The 20,824-nt window shown below is 42.8% G+C and overlaps 1 protein-coding gene across 10 annotated transcripts in view; it reads right to left on the reverse strand.

Annotated features, from left to right (window-relative positions):
- Positions 1-424: 424 nt before the first annotated feature.
- The window catches only part of HRH1 (histamine receptor H1), an 82,549-nt gene continuing 62,149 nt past the window's right edge, over positions 425-20,824 (reverse strand). For 7 of the 10 annotated variants that reach the window (XM_054035111.1, XM_054035109.1, XM_054035106.1 and 4 more), the window contains one exon: positions 1,970-5,283. In XM_054035111.1, the coding sequence (XP_053891086.1) occupies positions 3,733-5,166 (1,434 nt within the window). In that variant the 5' untranslated portion in view covers positions 5,167-5,283 and the 3' untranslated portion in view covers positions 1,970-3,732. Of the gene's footprint in view, positions 5,284-12,800; positions 13,360-17,440; positions 17,530-20,824 lie in introns of those variants that run through there. The other 3 variants (XM_054035116.1, XM_054035115.1, XM_054035114.1) reach the window with 3 other exon arrangements.

Consider the following 20,824-nt stretch of genomic DNA (forward strand, 5'->3'; position numbering starts at 1 on the left):
AGCAAGAGGAGCGGTGGCGGCAGCATGATGAGAGGAGGCAAACTGCAATCCTGAGGCTACTGGAGGATCAAACTGATATGCTCCAGTGTATGGTTGAGGTGCAGGAAAGGCATCAGGAGCACAGACCGCCGCTGTAGCCCCTGTGTAACCAACCGTCCTCCTCCCCAAGTTCCATAGCCTCCTCACCCAGATGCCCAAGAACGCGGAGGGAGGGGCTCCGGGCACCCAACCACTCCACCCCAGAGGACTGCCCAAGCAACAGAAGGCTGGCATTCAATAAGTTTTGAAGTGCAGTGTGGCCTTGTCCTTCCCTCCTCCCCTCCTCCACCACCCCACCTGGTGCTTCCCTCCTCCACCACCCCTCCCGGGCTACCTTGGCCGTTATCCCCCTATTTCTGGGACTAATTAATAAAGAATGCATGAATTTGAAACCACAATGACTTTATTGCCTCTGCAAGCAGTGATTGAAGGGGGGAGGGGAGGGCGGTTGGCTTACAGGGAAGTACAGTGAACCAAGGGGGCGGGTTTTCATCAAGGAGAAACAAACAGAACTTTTACACCGTAGCCTGGCCATTCATGAAACTGGTTTTCAAAGCTTCTCTGATGCACAGCGCGCCCTGCTCTGCTCTTCTAACCGCCCTGGTGTTGGGCTGCGCGTAATCAGCAGGCCGGTGATTTGCCTCAACCTCCCACCCTGCCATAAACGTCTCCCCCTTACTCTCACAGATATTGTGGAGCACACAGCAAGCAGTAATAACGATGGGAATATTGGTTTCGCTGAGGTCTAACCAAGTCATTAAACTGCACCGGCATGCTTTTAAATGTCCAAATGCACATTCTACCACCGTTATGCACTTGCTCAGCCTATAGTTGAACAGCTCCTGACTACTGTCCAGGGTGCCTGTGTATGGCTTCATAAGCCATGGCATTAAGGGGTAGGGTGGGTCCCCAAGGATAACTATAGGCATTTCAACATCCCCAACGGTTATTTTCTGGTCTGGAATGTAACACCCTTGCTGCAGCCATTCAGATAGACCAGAGTTCCTGAAGATGTGAGCGTCATGCACCTTTCCCGGCCATCCCACGTTGATGTTGGTGAAATGTCCCTTGTGATCCACCAGTGCTTGCAGCACCATTGAAAAGTACCCCTTTCGGTTTATGTACTGGCTGCCTTGGTGCTCCGGTCCCACGATAGGGATATGCGTTCCGTCTATTGCCCCACCACAGTTAGGGAATCGCATTGCAGCAAAGCCGTCCACTATGACCTGCACATTTCTCAGAGTCACTACCCTTGATATCAGCAGCTCTTTTATTGCATTGGCTATTTGGATCACAGCAGCCCCCACAGTAGATTTACCCACTCCAAATTGATTCCCGACTGACTGGTAGCTGTCTGGCATTGCAAGCTTCAACAGGGCTATCACCATTCTCTTCTCAACTGTGAGGGCTGCTCTCATCTTGGTATTCTTGCGCTTCAGGGCAGGGGAAAGCAAATCACAAAGTTCCATGAAAGTGCCCTTATGCATGCAAAAGTTTTGCAGTCACTGGGAATCATCCCAGACCTGCAACACTATGCGGTCCCACCAGTCTGTGCTTGTTTCCCGGGCCCAGAATCAGCATTCCATGGCATGAACCTGCCCCATTACCACCATGATGTCCAAATTGCCAGGGTCCGTGCTTTGAGAGAAATCAGTGACCATGTCCTCATCACTCTCGTCACCGCACTGCCGTCGCCTCCTCATCTGCTTTTGCAGGTTCTGGTTCTGCATATGCTGCAGGATAATGCGTGAGGTGTTTACAATGGTGATAACTGCTGCGGTGATCTGAGCGGGCTCCATGCTTGCCGTGGTATGGCATCTGCAGGAGAGCAGAGTGGCAGCGGAAGCGTGATGATGGATTGCAGCCCTACTGCACCGTCTGCTGCCAGAGCAGGAGAGCAGCGTGGCAGTGGAAGCATGACAATGTTTGCAGCCCTACTGCACCATCTGCTGCCAGCAGTACCCAGGACACAACAGCGGCGGTTGAGCTGAGTGGGCTGCACACTTGCTGTGGTATGGCGTCTGCGTGGAAAAAAGGCACGAAACGATTGTCTGCCATTGCTTTCACGGAGGGAGGGGTGACTGACATGTACCCAAAACCACCCGAGATAATGCTTTTGCCCCATCAGGCAGTGGGAGCTCAACCCAGAATTCCAATGGGTGGTGGAGACTGCGGGAACTGTGGGATAGTTACCCACAGTGCAATGCTCCGAAAGTCGACTCTAGCCTCGGTACTGTGGACAAACTCCGCTGACTTAATGCGCTTAGTGGGGACACACACAATCGACTGTATAAAAGCGCTTCCTAAAAAATCGACTTCTATAAATTCGACATAATTTCATAGTGTAGACACAGTCTGCAGACCTCCACTGACCACAGGTTGAAAACTACTGCTCTAAGGAACTATATTTTATTGTCTTCCTCTGACCTTTAATTAATACATATTTAGAAATCTATATCTAAATGCACTCACTGGGGTAGAGGTTCATTCCTATTGTGTGGAAGGGCGTGTCTGTTTCTGGGGATTACTGGTACACTGTAGCTATAGGGGGCAAAGGAGTCAGCCAATGCATAGGCAAGTGTCAGATTGTTCGTGTCACCTCTGCAAGGCTCTCCAGTCCTTCCAAATCAAGCTGCTTGTTTTCTTGGAACAAGTGGTCCATTCATAGCTTAGTTCAGGAAATGTGTAATAGCCATTACAGTGTGGCTTGTAAGATGCAATTAAACTTAAATGATGGGAAAGGAAAATGTACTCGAATTATTCACTTTCCTTGAAAAGATCAGTTGCTGTATGCAGCTTTGTGTGAAGAGTTCATCTAATGTGTGCATATTTGCACCAGCCTTAGGGAAACTTGCTAGGGCTTGTCCTAGTTGTAGGAAGGAGGAAAAAGTAGATTACAGTACAAGTTTACAGTACAAGTTTAGAAACAATTGTATTCACTTTTAGCAAAGGTGACTGTAGTATGGTGGGTTTGAGAAGTCTTTTTAAATATGGTAAAATTTTAGCATATAGAAAAAATATTGATATCTTTTCCAATAAAATGAACAATGCTGCTGGAAATCAACACAAACACAATATCAAAAGTTTCTATAGTACGTGACAATGCAACTTGGTATCTCTAAAAGTGCATGATTCTGGGGGAATTTATAAATAAATAGGGTACATTTTCAAACAGTTCAAGGTCAGACTTTGACTACATGAAATACCATATCTTGTAGGAGATCTTGCCTTTAACAAGCAGCATGTCTCCAGGTTAATTTTAAAAAAAAAAGTAAGTTACAGAAGACAACATGAACATTAGAGTGAACATATAAACTGAAGTCTTTTTTCTTTCCATATCTAATTAGCTCATAACCACTGAAGATTTCTGTCTATCTCTCCAGTTATGTTCTACATAATGGAAAAAGGAAGTCTTAAAAGTTGTAAAATATGTACATTAGCATAGCAGTCCTGAGACTGAGCCCTGAGTTTTCAGGAATCCTGGTCAAAGCCAGTTCCCCTTTAAATACTTTGAACTTTAAAGCTCTTATTTGTCATGTAAATACGTGTTTTCACGTGATAGTTCTACGAATTAAATTTTTAAAGCCTTCTACCTCATTCATAATTTCCTTTGAAACTGGAAAGTTTTTCTTTCTTTGAAAAATCATGGATTCACTTTTTTTTCACCCAAAATAAAAACAGCCTGATGAGGTATTATGAGTGAATATGAAAGATCTTTTTGAATGTCTTCTTGAAGTTCTCGTTACAGAGGGGATAGATGAATGGATTTAAAGTGGAGTTCACATAACCAAGCCAAATAGTGAACATATGGAAACTGTAGTTGCAACAGCTTTGACAATAGGCTATTACCATAAACAGCACAAAATAGGGAATCCAGCACAGCATAAAAGCTGCCATTATGAAACCCAGCTGCTTGGCTGCTTTCCTCTCCCTGTTCACATGCACCCCTTGCATGGACTGGGTGCGCAGTCTCCGCCAGGTGCTCTTCAGGTAACTGAGGCCTGCAGCGTCTTTGTTAGTCTTTTCCTCAGCACTAGAAGTTGCTGGGATCGGGGTGAGATCAGAGTCATTTTTACAGGAGGCCCCCTCAATGAAAGTGTGCTCATCTGACGTGTCACTCTGTGTCAGTTCTGGAGCCTGTGAGCAAGGCCCCTTCTTGACAGGCACATACTTCATTCCCACTTTATCTGGCCCTGGCTGAATCTGGGTAATGGCAAGGGGAAAACAGCTCAGTTTTACAACCTTGCTGTCATCTTCTGTAATGAAAGCCTTTGGGGGTTTGTCAAAGCTGCTGACTTCAAGCTTTGCCTCCATACTTTTGGACTGAGGGAAGTAGAGATTTACATTGCAGCAAGGATCTACAGAGCTTCCTTTCAAAAGACTCGTGTTTATATCTTTATTTGGCTTTTTGTGGCCAATGTTTTGCTTTTCCTGCACCTTATCACGATGTATACATTTGCTTTCTGAGAAAGACCGAAACGATCCATTGATGAGCTCTCGGTGCTGATGGTGTTTCCGGACAGCCTTGTATATTTTTGCATAGAACCATAACATCAGTAAAGATGGGACATAGAAGTTGACAATGGCCGTCAACACTTTAAACCAGTTGACTGTGGAGAACTCTGTTTCACAGGTCTTTTCTTCCACTTCCCATTTCCCTCCATTGGCAAAGGCATGCCAGCCTAGAATTGGGATGATCCACAAAAGAGAAATCAGCCAAGCTCCAGAAATCATTACCAAAGCTCTGCTTTTGGTCCGGTACTTGAGATACTTGAGTGGCTGCTGAACTGAACGGTAACGATCTATGCACAATATAAAAAGGTTGAAGATGGAGGCTGTGGAGGCTACATAATCCATTGAGAGCCAGAACTGACAGGCTGGTCTGCCCAGTACCCATTCGTGATTCAGTAGGTACATAATGTTCAGCGGCATAACAACTACACCAACTATAAGGTCTGAGACTGATAGGCTGACAATGTAAAGGTTCCCAACTGTATGCAGCTTTCTTTCTCTTTTCACTGCATACAGGACCAAAATATTCATGATGACTGTGACCAGTGAGATGCTACCCAGGGCCAGACCTAGAGGGATTGGGTGAGCCACTGTTGAGTTCTTTTTTTCACACATCTTTTGCTCAAGGTCACAGAGCAGAAATCGGGGAGGTGTCAGGATCCTGGTATTTCACTCTTGTTCACAAGCCTGGTTGAGTTTATGATGTGTTGCTTTCTGGTTCTTTTGGTGACTCTGTAAGAGAAAAAAATAGCATCATAGAAATGTGTAATAATATAAGGGACTCAAGAGGACATCTAGTCCGTCTCCTTGCCCCTCTCCCCTGCTGACGTAGGACCAACTAAACCTAGATCATCCCTAACAGGTGTTTATCTAACCTGCTCTTCAAAACCTCCAATGACAGGGATTCCATAACTTCCCTTGGTTCAGTAATTGCAATAAAATAAAAAGAATACTGCACACTTTAGCATAATATCTTCCCTTTGACAGGGCTTTTCAAACATTAATCAATTTTAACTAAGGCTTGGAAAGGTCAAGTGAGTTGTATGAGAAATATACATGGCCTTAATGATGTTGACAACTTTAGTTGGGATTCTATAGGTCTGAAGAATATTCCACAATATATGTCTGTGCAGGCTGTCAGATAACTTTGAAAATCAGTGAAACTGATGATAGCGGGGAGGTGAGGGGGAAGCTGCCATTCTATACATCCTTTGATGATTACCTTTAGTGTAAATATCTGATCTACACAGGATCTCTTGGGCCTGAATCCAGCTAGTTCTTCTCTAATCTTTACATCCACTGCCTCTTTCATCTTGTGTACTATCATGCTGCAGAAGACTTTCCCTACAACAGAGAGGAGTATAACTCCTCTCTAGTTACAGTCAGTGAGATCACCCTTTTTGGGCATTCTGACAATGATTCCATGTTTCCACTGGTCAGGAAGGGTCTGTTTTCTCAGACTTCATTCAACAGTTCTGTCAGTTTTGTTAGGGCAGTTATAGCAACTGCTTCTAGCATTTCTGCTGTGATTTGATCATCTCCTGCTGTTTTGTTTTTCAGCTTCTTGATTACAGCTTGTATTAGTGATCAGCATCACTACATCACTAAGGCCATGTATAGAAATGCAAAGTGCTCTGTAAGGGTGAATAATCAGACAGAGGAGTTCAAAGTGGGTACTTGTGTGAAATAGGGCTCCATTCTAGCTCTGGTGCTGTTTGGCATTACCATAGATTGGTTAATGAAGAAGTGTATTAGCAACACACACACTGGTATAACATGGGTAGATGGAAAATGCCTTGAAGATCTAGACTCTGCTGATGATATTGCGCTATTGAGAAACACCCCGAAAAGCTACAATCGAAGACAGATAATCTGGCCACAGCAGGCCAAGCTGGGCTCAGAATCAGTTATGCTGAAACAAGTATCCTCAAAACCCAGATGTCAAGTAGCAACATTACATTAGAAGGCTAAAACATCAAGAAAGTAGAATATTTTATCTACTTGGGCAGCACCTTGTTAGCCAATGGAGACCTCATAGGAAGTGACATCAAGAATAGGAAAGGCATCCACAGCATTCACTAAACCCAACAACATATGGAAATCAAAGATATACAGCACAAGAATAGAGTTATCTCAATTATTTACTATCAGGTTCCTCATAATTCTGGTCCTGACATCTGGGGAAGAAACTTTCAGTCCATCCAGATTTTCAATTATATATATTTTACTTAATTAACTGATTGAAAAGAAAGTAAAATAAGCTGCCTATAAATAACAAAATGAAAGTGGATGGGTGTCAGATCATCCATTAATCTAATTATTGGGCTGATCTGTGTCAAATAAACCAGTAATTCTTCATAAGCTTTATCTGGTAATTTGGGAGGGCAGTAGTCTTATTTAACTATCAGCCCCAAAATAATAAGGCATTACCAATCCTAAGAGTGAAGCCACGGATGAGACGGCAGCTGAGGCCATTTAAGGCATCCAGTCAAAATTATAGGTGGTTACATAATAGATAATCTCTTCCTCCTCAACACAGGGTTACATGAAAGGTTCCAAGTCGAGATGACACAACTTACTACATTTTAAAATTCAAATTAAAAATTCTGGTGAAAACAAGATTTCTCAAGATTAATAAACAAATCCCAACCCATAAAATATGCATGTGTGATCTTATATGGGCTTTGGCAGAACTGAATTTTGTACAAAGATTTGATGGATAGTATAAATGTTTATTTTTAAGCATTTTTTATTTTTACCAATTTAAATTTTCACAGTTGTGGAAAATTCGGGGGTGTCAGACAATAGGGATGGTCAGACAATAATTCTCTGACAGTAGATGCTGGGATTCAAAAGTTAAAGTTTTTACTGTTAAAATACAAATCCTCAACATTACTTGTCAAAATATACAAAGTAAATATCTGTAAATCAAATTCTAATTAGTGCTCGACCAGCATTTTTGCTTACTTTGCCTATCTGAAATTTCAGTTATCATTCATGGAAATATTTTTTTCATCAGTTTGTGTATGGTGAAATCTGTTTACTGATATTTACCGATTAAAACTCTAATCCTTTCAAACTAGTGTTATAGAAAGTGAGATTATTTAACCTAGGGTTGTTTTAGGTGTTTGAAAAGCTATCCTACAGGAACTGTTCTCAAATAATTTCCCTTGGTCTAACCACAGACACTCCTGCATGCACACATACCAGATGTCTGTTGGAGTTAAAAAACCAACAACAGTGCAAGAATGAGGTAGAGGTGTCCCTCTGCTAATAAAAACTGAAAAAAGAAGACAAACCCCAAAAGCTTGTTATATCCATTTAGCTTAGTGAAACTGATTTAAGCTATTTGGATATAAGCCTGGTTTAAATGAATCCAAGAGTATTCCATAGCAAGATTTTGCACCAATTTAACTAAATCAGTTTTTAAAAACTCTTTTAGTTCAATCAGTTCAAACTTGTGCGTAGACAAGACCTGAGCAGCTGAGGGGAGGCAGCACTGGATACACACTATAACTTGCTCTCAGTGTCTGAGAAACTGCTTGTTATGATTTGTCTTGAATAGGGAATTATTCTTATTTGTCTAGTACTTTTGGCACAGAATCTTAGTTAAATTCAATGAATCTTCTTCCTTAGAGCTGAATTAGGCATTTTAGTGCTCTGGGTGAGAAAGCATATTTGTGCCCCCTACTGTTTTTTTTTTAATTATATGAGTTAGGATATTATAGAGTAATGATAATGCATTTATTTTTGCGTATTGTACAGTACGTAGACAAAGAAGCTACTATATATTCTTTTAGGTGTTACATTAATTTTCACATAATCCTTTAGCACCTCCTATAATACCTTCGTATATAACCCTTAAGTAAACTCATTGATAGGCACTGGAAAAAAAAACATGGACTGAAAATAATTGTAACATAAATATGGATACTACAATGGCTTAATAGCATGAAACATTCAGAAAGACAAAATTGCATTTCTATTTTATAAAAATATGATACAGGTGGTTTTCCATCACCTCACAATGAGCCTGTGACTAGAATAAGCAGCCACCTCTCTCAATGACACATCCGAGAATAAAAGGGACCCAAGAGTAAACAAAGAACGAATTTACCACGGAGGTGGATTATCTAGCAACTGAATTACCAACATAGTATCTGACTCTTTATAAGCAGAAGCCACCGTCTCTCTGGCCTTTATATAGGGGAGACAGCCATTTGGGGGGGGGGAGGTTGTAAGATTTCTGTTTTTTACCTTTTGCATTGTGATTTTATTTTTCTAAGAGGAGTATTGATTATTGTTTGCTTCCTGATACAATATTATGGTTGACTTATACTTGATCATTTCTCCTGCTGAATCCTGCCAAGCAAATTGTGATTATGCCCCTTTAAAGGTGAAGGATTATAGTAGTATAGCTTATTTGTATAAGGCCAGTGTGGGAAGTATCATTCGGTTGGGGAAGCTATGTTGTGACAGCTGATAAGAAGCCTAAGTGTGGAGACAGAAGAAAGTATATGGCTGTGGTGATTGTGAAATCAGATTATGCTGTGTTTCAGTGTGTGACAATGCCAATGCCATGGTTATAGTGGCTAGATCAGGGGTAGGCAACCTATGGCACGTGTGCCGAAGGTGGCACACAAGCTGATTTTCAGTGGCACTCACACTGCCCGGGTCCTGGCTACCGGTCCGGGGGGGCTCTGCATTTTAATTTAATTTTAAATAAAGCTTCTTAAACATTTTAAAAACCTTATTTACTTTACATACAACAATAGTTGAGTTATATATTATAGACTTATAGAAAGAGACCTAAAAATGTTAAAATGTATTACTGGCACACAAAAACTTAAATTAGAGTGAATAAATGAAGACTCGGCACACCACTTCTGAAAGGTTGCCGACCCCTGGGCTAGATGGACATAACACTGAGGTGATAGTCCTGGTCTCATAGAGAAGTGTGTCAGGAAACGACTGGCTGGGCCACAGCCCAGAATGCTACAAACACAGGTCACAGTGGATACATTTCTTCGCTAGTGCATAGCTCACCAGGAGCTTCACTCTAGATCTGTACCCAAGGCAGATTTCCCTATTGGTCTCTTCCCCCGTACACTAAATGGCTGTGTTTTATCTGTCTTGACACAACTGAAAAAGAAAGGTCAAGGTGCGTTCAGCATCCTGGGCCAGTCTGCCCTGAAGGTGTCAATTCCCTGATGTGTGAGTGCGCCAGTTAATGGAGCATTATACCAGTGGATCAGAGGGAGGCTCCTTATTCTGGTCTCTGTAATAACAATTGAATCAGGCTAGAGCAGCAACAAGTAAGGGCAGGTCACAGTAACAGAAACACACAGCTGAAGGAGGGAGCAGGGTGTGTGTGTTGACTAAAGGCATGTTTTACTTGTGCAATGTTTACTTTCTGTTTCTAGGGTTGCTTCCCCTAACTGTAAATCACAAGCAGCCCCTTCAGTTTTCTTGCCTGAGCATAGAAGCCCCTCTGCCCCCTCACCCTATTTTTGCAAACAGTGCAGGTGGCTCATCCTGTTGGGACTTTGCCCTCTGCTACCATCTGGCAGAGCCTCACCCCTGGGCTGAACCTGGCTCCTGCCCTCCCCCCAATTTTGCTCCTCGGCCCCTCTCCTGTCCCTGCTTCCAGCTATTTGATACCCTGCCCCGTCCACTTGGTCAGTTTCCACCCCCTGCTCAGACCCTTCCCATCCCCACCCCCATTTGCCCCCAATGGGCGTGCTCAGTAGAAGCTAAGCAGCACTCAGAACCCTGCCTGCCGCCCTGCCAGGGTTCTAATCCTGGGGAGCCTGCTCCGGCTGGGGTCACTGGGCCCGATTCTGCAGGCTGCCCCATTTTTGCATCCCCGGCAGCTCTGTGCCCTGGGTGGCTGCCCTACTCACCCCTTCCTAGTTAAGGCCCTGGTCTTTCTGCTCAACAGTAATCATCTCTTCTCTACCTCAGCATTAAGATTCTGCAGGTGGCCTTGGTGAGCTGCAGCTATCTGCATGCCATCTATTTGAGCATCTTCTAAACTTTCAATAACCCAGGAGACTAGATTAAAGTGTACACAATGAAATGGGAGCTGGCAGACACTGACTGGCACAGCTGAGATTTTAATTTTTAGTCTGCTAAGCAGGCACAGGCACAGAAGCCACTGACATAAACGTCTCTGGCTGCTGACAGACAGATATCTGGTTTCTGAAACCCCCCTATATTATGCAATTAATTTATTGATTTGTATAGAGAATAACAAAACATTTCCCCCCATATTGGGTGGAGGCTGGGCTAGCTGTCTGAGTACATAGCCAGCAGCCAGAAGGGTTTGTACTCCGGTAGCTGGCCTGAGCCACTGCCCATGGTGCCCCCAGCTACACTGCTATTCGTAGCAGGCTAGCTTGAGTGGAGCTAGTGCTGGCACATCTACCACACTTCCCAGCTCAAATGTAGACATAACTATAGTTACTATTTTAAAATACAAACTCTGAACATATGTTCCAATTCAGGAGGGTACTTAAACTAATTTTAAGCATATGAGTAAAACATAGGCAGATACTTAAGAACCCTCCTGAATCAGGGCCATGTTTATTGCTAGCACTGCCCTGCCACATGTCAGTGAATGCATAATGTGTTTCCTTAAAAAATTAATTGTGAACAATGTTTTAAATGAAACTATCTATATACATTTCTGTTAGTGAGAGTCAATAGAAAGCTCTTTGAGCATAAGCAGGCAGATGTATTGTACACACAACCCCTATCAGATTGTTCTCTATATATGTGTGTGCTTTAGCTTCATTGGGAAAACAAAACAACCAGCTTGTTGAAGTAGAGGTGGTTTATAGGTGAAAATTAAGAGAAACAGATTTTGTTATTATTGTTACAAATACAAAAATAAATAGGACAGTGGATTTTGAACACCTAAGATTATCAGAACTAATCCTTTTAAGACATGACATAAGACTACAAAGCACTAGGTGAATAGTAAAGTATCTAGTGTCTAATGACGTGGACAGAAATAACCCAGGGGAATAAATCATTGTGGTCACTACAGTTAGCAAGGAGAGCTGATTGTGGAATTTGTCACAGAGGAGGGCCTTAGGGCTAATTTTTCCCAAGGAGGTAAATTTATTTGTGCCTGGAAAATGCATGCAAACTTGGACCAAGACGGTCATGCATTTGGACACACCAAACACATCTGCACATCTGGTTACACAGATCTGTGTATGGACCACTGATCTAGATCAGGGGTTCTCAACCAGGGGTACAAAGAGGTCTTCCAAGGGGCACATCAACTCATCTAGATATTTGCCTAGTTTTACAACAAGCTACATGAAAAGCACTAGCAAAGTCAGTTGAAACTACAATATCATACAGACGACTTGTTTATACTGTTATATATACTATATACTGAAATGTAAGTAAAATATTTATGTTCCAGTTGATTTATTTTATAATTATATGGTAAAAATGAGAAAGTAAGCAATTGTTCAGTACTAGTGTGCTGTGACACTTTTGTATGTTTATTTCTGATTTTGTAAGCAAGTAGTTTTTAAGTGAGGTAAAACTTGAGGGTAGGCAAGACAAATCAGACTCCTGAAACGGGTACGGTAGTCTGGGAAGGTTGAGAGCCATTGATCTAGATGCACAACAGTGAGTTTTTCTTCATGTGCAACAGGTGCAATGGCATTTGGCAAGTGAAGATGATCTACCCACCTCAGTGAATCTGGCTCAAATGGGAAGAGCAGCAGAAACAGAATCTCAGGAAGAAAAACATGCTTAATTTTTAATGTTATTCAATATGAAGGTCATATTCTGACCTGACACTCATTTATGCACACAGTTTTGCATGAGCTATCAGAAGTGAGTGGTAGACTCTGCATGCACAGACAACAGTTATACACAATATATGCAGCAACACCTTTTGCATGTACAAACAATTACATGTGCGGACTTTCGAACATAAAGGCAGAGGTTGTATATTGCAAGTTTGGCCCTTATAAACATAAATAATAATACCTAGCTCTTATACATTGCTTACATTTCTTCCATTTTTATTAGGGTGTAACAAGCACAATGCCACAAAAGTTGTTAAAGGAGAAATGGTAGAAAGAAAAAGAGGGAGAATGGGACAGGAGGTGGAGTAGTTCTCTTTATAGGCTGATATAGGGCCTAATAATATTTTAAGCTTCTGAAAGTCGGGTCAGAAGACCAACAATCTGCTCCAAAGATTTATAAAAAACAAATCTTACCTGTGACGGTGACCTGCCACTACCCTGAATTCTGGATAAGTCTAACAGGAAGTATCTGTTTAGCTCATAAAAGCAACAGTGAAGGACATTAAACATCCGTGTGTGCATATGTAGGTCTATGGTGTTTGCATAAATCAAACAACAAGTCATGTATTGGATTTCTGATCCCAATTATTCTGGAAGTAGAGACAACAGATACTGCCCCATGCTAACTCCGTCTTTTTCACATTTCAGTAGCCAGTGCTGGAGTTGGAATCTCCAAACCCCTCTTCACAAGAAGTCAAGTTCCTCATTCCATCCTCATTTGCACTCTTATGAACCAGTATTAACGCTGGTGTTATAAAACAAACAACAGGTGTTGCTGCTGCGACTAGGGAGAGCAAGTGTGCAAACAATGGAATACCTGCCCAAGAGAAAATCAGATTCAGGGTAGTCTGCAAGTTTCTGCCATGTGTGTTTTCTCCACATCATCCCTTCAGTTGGGTAGGAATGCCCAGAAGAAGCACAGAATTCAGAACTAGCTCAGTGTGGGGGAGGAATAGCTCAGTGGTTTGAGCATTAGCCTGCTTAAATCCAGGACTGTGCGTTCAGTCCTGGAGGGGGCCACTTAGGGATCTGGGGCAAAAATCAGTACTTGATCCTACTAGTGAAGGCAGGGGGCTGGACTCAATGACCTTTCAGGGTCCCTTCCGGTTCTATGAGATAGGTATATCTTCATATATTATTAACATATGCTTACAAACCAGACTGCCACTGGCTTCCCTACCACACCTATGTACTGCTCTCCTTCCATAGGGACTAGGGGAATAGAGTGTGATTGATAACTGAGAGGGGGAGTTAATGCTTCAGGGATCCTCCAATGAAATTAGTGATAAAAACTGTAAAATGAAAAGATGATTCCAGCTGAATCCCACATTTAGAGCAGCAGCAGCAGCGAGGCGTCTGACCTGAGTAGTTACTGCTAGGGCCGGCTCCAGCATTTCTGCTGCCCCAAGCAAAAAAAAAAAGCCGCGATCGTGATCCTGTGTCCCATCCACTAGACCATTGTTCTCATCACAATGGCAAGGTACCCTAGACACTCAATTTAATTGAATTGCAAACTAAAGAGTGACTTCAGTCCTTAATCCTTATAGTGCAGCCTGAGCAGCCTTAATTTGTCCTTGACCTTTTTGATGTTTATTGTAATAAACACATGTGTAGACTAGGGCGCATAAAAAGCACTTTGCACAACTCATTTCTCAACACTTGCTACTGGTAGAAGAGCTATGCCTGGGAATAAGTGTTTATAGTATCAGGCTCTGAAGTTGGACCCCAAATTGTGTACCCCAGTTTTTAGGCATATAAATGTCAAGGCTGGGTTAGGAGCACTTCAGAAATTTGGGCCAAATGTTGCATCTTTGCTCTTGAGCAAATAAATTCAACCCCTGTTCCATGAAATTGGTTGTTCTGTGGCTCTTGTATATACTGTTTGTACAACTTTGAGTTTGTATGCATACAGACGGCATTTCTGGAGCATGTTAATGAGGAAACAAGCCAAGACAATAGTTAACTAGCAAAGTTTCTCTGTACTCTCTCCTTCCATGTGACTATGACATTCCCAGCACATACTTCCACCTAATTGTCCTTTGATAAAGCAGAATAAGCTCTTTCAAACAGTTCAAAAGCTGTAGCCAGAGACTGAATGACTTACAACTTGATAAAGAACAAATACTGAATCTTTTTGCTGCAGTTCCCTGGCAGCAGCCATCCCTGCCTTCTCCACTATGGAATTCAACACCCCAAAGAGACTGCAGTTAAAGGGTTGAGATCTTCAGGATCATCTCACCCACACACTACTTGAAGAGCTCAAGAAGTTCAGCACTGTGACATGATGGTTTTACATTAGAAGCCAGATGGTGATGGCTCTTGCTCAGCTGTGTGGGGAGGAGAGGCCTTTTGCTTTCTCTGCATTCCTTTCGTAGCTGAACAATGGCTTTTCATAGCGGAAGCCCCTGAACTGCGTGCTCTCTGGAGAGAACAGACACCATTCATTCCTGCTCCCCTTTCAGGAAATAAGTTTCTAAAAAGGGATGGGGAAGAGGAAGAGTCATGTGATCTCCTCTCACTTTGCACTGGCCTGCAAGGAGAGCAGTAAGCTTCATCCGAATGAATGGTGCTGATTGTGCTCACGGAATAGCACTGGAAGATGTTGTACACGGTGTTCCTCCTGAGGCAGTGCAGCTCCACACTGCCCTTTACATATGGCTTTAGTTCCCTCTAATTTTGCCCTCTGAAATAAAGTTGTATCACAACACATCAGTGCAATTCTATGTCATGAATGGCACAACATACTGAAACTCAACTTCGTCCCTGGAAAATACATGGAAAATCAGTAGCCCTACATCATACTGTAATATCAAATGCAAATCACCCCCCCATGCCCTAAGCAATGATACCAACCCTTAACAGTATGTCTGTAATACTGAACCAGTCTGCTTTAATATTTACCATTATTTATGCGCCCACAATAGCAGACAGGTGCAACTTTATGATTTGTATTATCTTAGCGTCTAGAGGTACTACTCATAGAACAGAATTTAATGAAAACAAACAGTCCAACATCTTGGCCAGCTCTTTGGAATTCCTAAGTCCCCACCTTGTTTTAAAATGCCTGGATTAATTTTTACTGTCTACGTAAAGCTTCCTTTACAAATGAAAATGAGCAAATGCAGCTTGTTTGTTATTGTTCCAGGATGGAATGTTCTCCTTGCCTGCCCCCTTAGCAGGTGTTGATCCTAGTGGGGGATGCTCAGCAAGTCACCGCTGACTTACTGCTGTAGGTGCAGCTCATTAAGCTCCATCCTGGATAGAAGCAATGTGGGGGTAGATCTCTAGAAACAGGAAGTGTGTGTTGAATAGTCCTCAGGGAAGAGCTTAGAGAAGCCAGAGCTGCAAAGAAGGGCTGGGCTGGAATTTTGAGTCTTTACATTAATCAAGCAAAACCCCAGGATGAGGCTAAGTTTTCACTATAAATTACATGTGTAGTTTGGCTTTGGCTGAGAAAGCCACTTGCTCCTAGTGACCTTCTGTTCTTCATGAAGCCATTAACACAGCAGATGATTAGCTTCTCTCTCACACACAGACTTGTTTCTCATCTCCAAAAATCAGTGAAATTACATTCTGCACACACTTGCTTTCAGGGTATGGTTCTCACAGAGGCTTGAGAAATGAGTGCTTTTAAAGTACAATCATTTGTAATTTACTTAGTCTTATTTTTCATTGATTCTTCATCATGCTGCAGGACCTCCACTGGTCGACAACCAGAGTTTAGTATCGTTTTACATGGCAAATGCATAGATTATAGGGCCAGAAGGGTCCCCTGTGATCATCTAGTCTGACCTCTTGCGTATCATAACGTAGGCCATAGAACTTTCCTGAATTAATTCCAGTTTGAACTACAACATATCTTTCTAGAAACACTACAATCCTGACTGAAAAATTCCAGTGATGGAGAATTCACCACAACCCTTGGCAAATTGGTCTAATGATTAATTATCCTCACTTAAAATCGTGTTCCTTATTTCAAGTCTAAATTTGTCTTTTTCAACTTCCAGCCATTGGATCTTGTCATACCTGTGTCTGCTAGATTGAAGGGCCCTCTTATCAAAATTTTGTTCTCTATGTAGGCACTTAAAGACTATGATCAAGTCAGCCTTTAACCTTCTCTTTGTTAAGCTAAATACATTAAGCTCCTTGGGTCTTTCATTATAAGACATGTTTTCAATTATTTAATCATTCTCATGGCTCTTCTCTGAGCCCTCTCTAATTTGTCAACACCCTTTAATTGTTGAAACCAGAACTGGACACAGAATTCCAGTAACAGTCTCACTAGTGCCTAATACAGGGGTAATATAACTTCTCTACTCCCACTCGATCTTGTCCTGTTTACACATCCAATGACTGCATACATTTGGCCATTGCACTGGGAGCCCATGCTCAGCTAATGATCCACCATGATCACTGTAGTCAGCCAGCTCTCAGTCTGGGTTTGGCCATCATATATGTATATCTCTTGCCCTGGGTTCCCTCCAGAACCACCTCTCCTGGGCAAGATCACTGTTTCCTGCAGGAGTCAGGCTCAGTCTTGGGGTCTTTTCTGAGTCTAATTATCTCCAGTCCCTGGTGCTGCTCCTCAGGTCTCTGACAGAGAGCAGATATCTAGAGCCCCTGTCTTCCCTAAACAAAGGATGGTGGGGGAGGGAAGGCTAGTCACCGCCTCAGGCAGGACTCCTTCACAGTCTCTCTACTAAGCCAAACTTGCCCCTCTGCTCTGTGACCAGCTTCACCTTTTCATGCTCTGCAGATGAACCTAATTGGCACTGAGTACAGGGATGCTCATTAGGCTTGCTGTCAATGGGATGGGAGTCAGTGCTTCCCAGGATAGTGTCCACCATCCTGTAAGCATGGCCTGCATTCTTGCTTACTAGCAGAGATGAAAGTAAGCCGGTACGGGCCTGTACGGTGTACCAGTTAAAAAAAAGTGCAGCAGCATACTGGCAAGAAAGTGGAGCATTCAATACCGGCTTACTTTCACTTCCTTTGGCTGTATAACAAACAGCTTAAACTCAGAGCTAATAAAAGCTTGGAAAGGGAAAACTCACTGTCACATTTGTTGGTTGTTTCTCTCCCTCTCCTCCTCCAGCCAGGCTGCGGAAGGCGGCTATGCTCCGCGCTTCCCCCTGTCTTGCACTCAGCAGCGGCTGCAGCGGCTCCCCTCTAGCTTGCGGCGGGGAGCAGGGGTACTGGCTGAGGGAGAAGCCTGCTCAGGACGCCTGCCACCTGTATAATAACAGTTTAAACTCATGACATACTGTGCACCCAAGTTTACCGCCTGAAGCAAAAAGCCAGTAGTTTTTCTTTTTGAATTCCTCAAATTGCATTTTTGACCACACAGCAGGGAATGGTGATGGAGTATCAGTTTTCTTACCCAGCAATTCAGCATTTTCATTTGTCTCCTCTCTTTGTGGTGGCTGCGGCTCAGCACATGACAAAGGTGTAAAGGTATCAGTGTTTTTTCCCTGTGGACTAGTTACAACTTTTTCATTTGTTGCTGTTCTTTTTGACTGACAATCCCCCATTTCCTCACTTTTACGTTTAAACATACCTGTTAGGGTCTGTTGAACGTGTATCTTCTTAGGCGGCATTTTTTCCCCACTTACTGTCCTCCTACTGTTAATTGCGCGCCTGACAAGACTTGACCAATAAGAAGCAAGGCTGCGTGATTACCATGTGGCAGTATGGCACTCAAAAGCTAACGTTTGGAACAACTACATGAACGTCTTCCTGTAAAAACAAAATCTTCTTGTCATGCTTGACAAATCTAAATCTACTCTGATCCAGGTATGTTATAAATTTATATGTATAGTATGGATGGATCTCTCAAAAAAGATAGCTCTTCAGTGTAGGAGTCGGACCAACAGCCCCCGTGGGGCAGGACACCATTAAGCAACACACACATTAAGCAGAAGTTCCTGATGTGTTAGCAGCAGAAACACTGTCTCCCCCATCCCCCCACCTCTCAAAAGGGCACCGGCGCCCTACCAACGGGCTGCACGCCTGGAGAAATGTGCCTGGCCGCTGCAATGGGTGGCCGCTTGCTTGCACAAGGACAGTAATACATACAGTATGTATGTGTATGAGTGTGTCACAAACAATGCAGCCGCAGCCTGCCGCTGACCAGCAGCGACCCTGCTGGGCTGGGTCTGCCATGGAGTAAGCAAAACCCCCAGCCAGCCAGCCAGGAGGAGGGGGGCAAGGGGCTGCGCTGCGCCATGCCCGCCAGTGCCTGGTCTGCCCTAGACCCTCCCTATTTCCTAGCAAGTCAGATATCAAGGATTGTTTAATCTCCCTTCCAGGCACATAAAAGGGTGCAGGGGGCACACCTATGGGTGGCTAGTAGTGGGGGAAGACAGGGGTGAAAGAAGGACAACCAGAATAGCCTTCATGAAATATACAAGATACTTAGAGAAAGTTTTGTCAATTTCAGCCTCCACTCTGCAGAACACTGACAAAACAAAAAGGAAATCTGAGATTGCACCCCTACGTCCTAAGGACATTTCAGGTGTTTAATTCAATATATAAAGAAGGTGGAATGAAAACTATTATTTCTTTCAAAGGAGGCACAATAATTTCCCTGAATATCCAGTTTTCCCCTCCAATCGCTTTGTGGTTTTGTCTATTGGGCTATTTGCTTTCCCTGTGAATCTTTAGTTGCTTTAGCAAAATTCCTTTGCCCAAAATAAACTCCAATCATCATGACACATCTTCCTACCACGTTCTCCATTTTTTTTAACAGTAACATTTCAAAGAGGATCTGCAAGGAGTTTGGGTATCACAACCATGATCCTCTGCTGGGGAGGGAATGGGATAGATTTGAACTTGAAAATGGTTCCCGATTTTGATTGTATTTTTTTGTGTATTATACTATTGGAGATCCCCTCATCCAGGGGGCAGAAAAAAACAGCCCCTGCCTTGGTCTCTCTCTCTCTCTCTCTCTCTCTCTCTCTCTCTCTCTCTCTCTCATACACACACACACACACACACACACACACACACACAAAACTGTGAGTGAAATTAACAAGGATGCCAGAAATGGCCCCTAATCCCACGGGCTGACCTGCGGAGGGAACAGCTGAGTTTAAACTGTTATTATGCAGGTGGCAGGCGTCCTGAGCAGGCTTTTCCCTCAGCCAGTCCCACTGCTCCCCACAGCAAGCTAGAGGGGAGCCGCTGCACCTGCTGCTGAGTGCAAGGCGGAGGGGTGTGTGTGTGTGTGGGGGAAGCATGGAGCCTAGCTGCCTTCCGCAGCCTGGCTGGAGGAGGTGGAAGGACAAGGAGAAAAATATGACAGTGAGTTTTCACTTTTTCAAGCTTATTCCAATATTAAAGTTTTATTACAGACAGTATGGGTAGTAGTAGTAGCTTTCTTTTCTATATCTAAGTCATGCAATGGGAGGGATCCATGAAGTATGTAGGAGAGGTGGGTTGCTTGCGATTGGACCGTACCAGTAGAAAACGTAAATTACTTTCACCTCTGCTTACTAGATGTACAACTTTACATTTGGATGTATTGAAATGCATCCTGTTTACTTGCACTCCCTTATCAAATGATCCAGATCATTCTATATCAGTGATTTGTTCTCTTCCTTATTTACCACACTCCCAATCTTTGTGTCATTTGAAAACTATCAGTAATTATTTTTTCTTCCACACCATTGATAAAATATTAAGTAGCATAGGGCCAAGAACCAATCCCCCTAGCGGGACCTCACTAGAAACACACCAACTAAATGATTCCCCATTTATAATTACATTTTAAGACCTATCAGTTAGCCAGTTTTTAATCTATATAATGTGTGCTGTGTTGATTTTGTATCATTCTAGTTTCTTAATCAAAATGTCATGTGGTACCAAGTTAAATGTCATACAGAAGTCTAAGTATATTACATCAACACTATTACCTTTATCAACCAAACTTGTAATTCATTTAAAAAAAATCAAGTTAGCTTGCCAAGATCTTTTTTTTCCATAAACCCAGGTTGATTGATATTAATTATATTATCCTCCTTTTCATTCTTTATTAACTGAGGCCTGTATCAGCTATTACATTATTTTGCCTGGGGTCTACGTCACACTGACAGCCCTATAATTACCTGGGTCATTCTATTTACCCTTGTTAAATATTTGTACAGCATAAGCTTTCTTCCAGTACTCTGGAAATTGCCCAGTGTTCCAAGACTCATTCAAAATTAACATTAGTTGTCCAGGGAGCTCCTTGACCAGCTCTCTTCAAACACTTAGATGCGAATTTTCTGGACCTTCAGATGTAAAATGTCTAATTTTATTAGCTTCTGTTTAACATCCTTCTAAGTTACTGTTGGAAAGTATTTAATCATCATCAACATACACCTCTACCCTGATATAACGCGACCCAATATAACAAGAATTCGGATATAACGCAGTAAAGCAGCGCTCCGGTGGGGGGG

This window comes from Malaclemys terrapin, chromosome 7 (assembly GCF_027887155.1).
Source record: "Malaclemys terrapin pileata isolate rMalTer1 chromosome 7, rMalTer1.hap1, whole genome shotgun sequence".
Lineage (NCBI taxonomy): Eukaryota > Metazoa > Chordata > Testudines > Emydidae > Malaclemys > Malaclemys terrapin.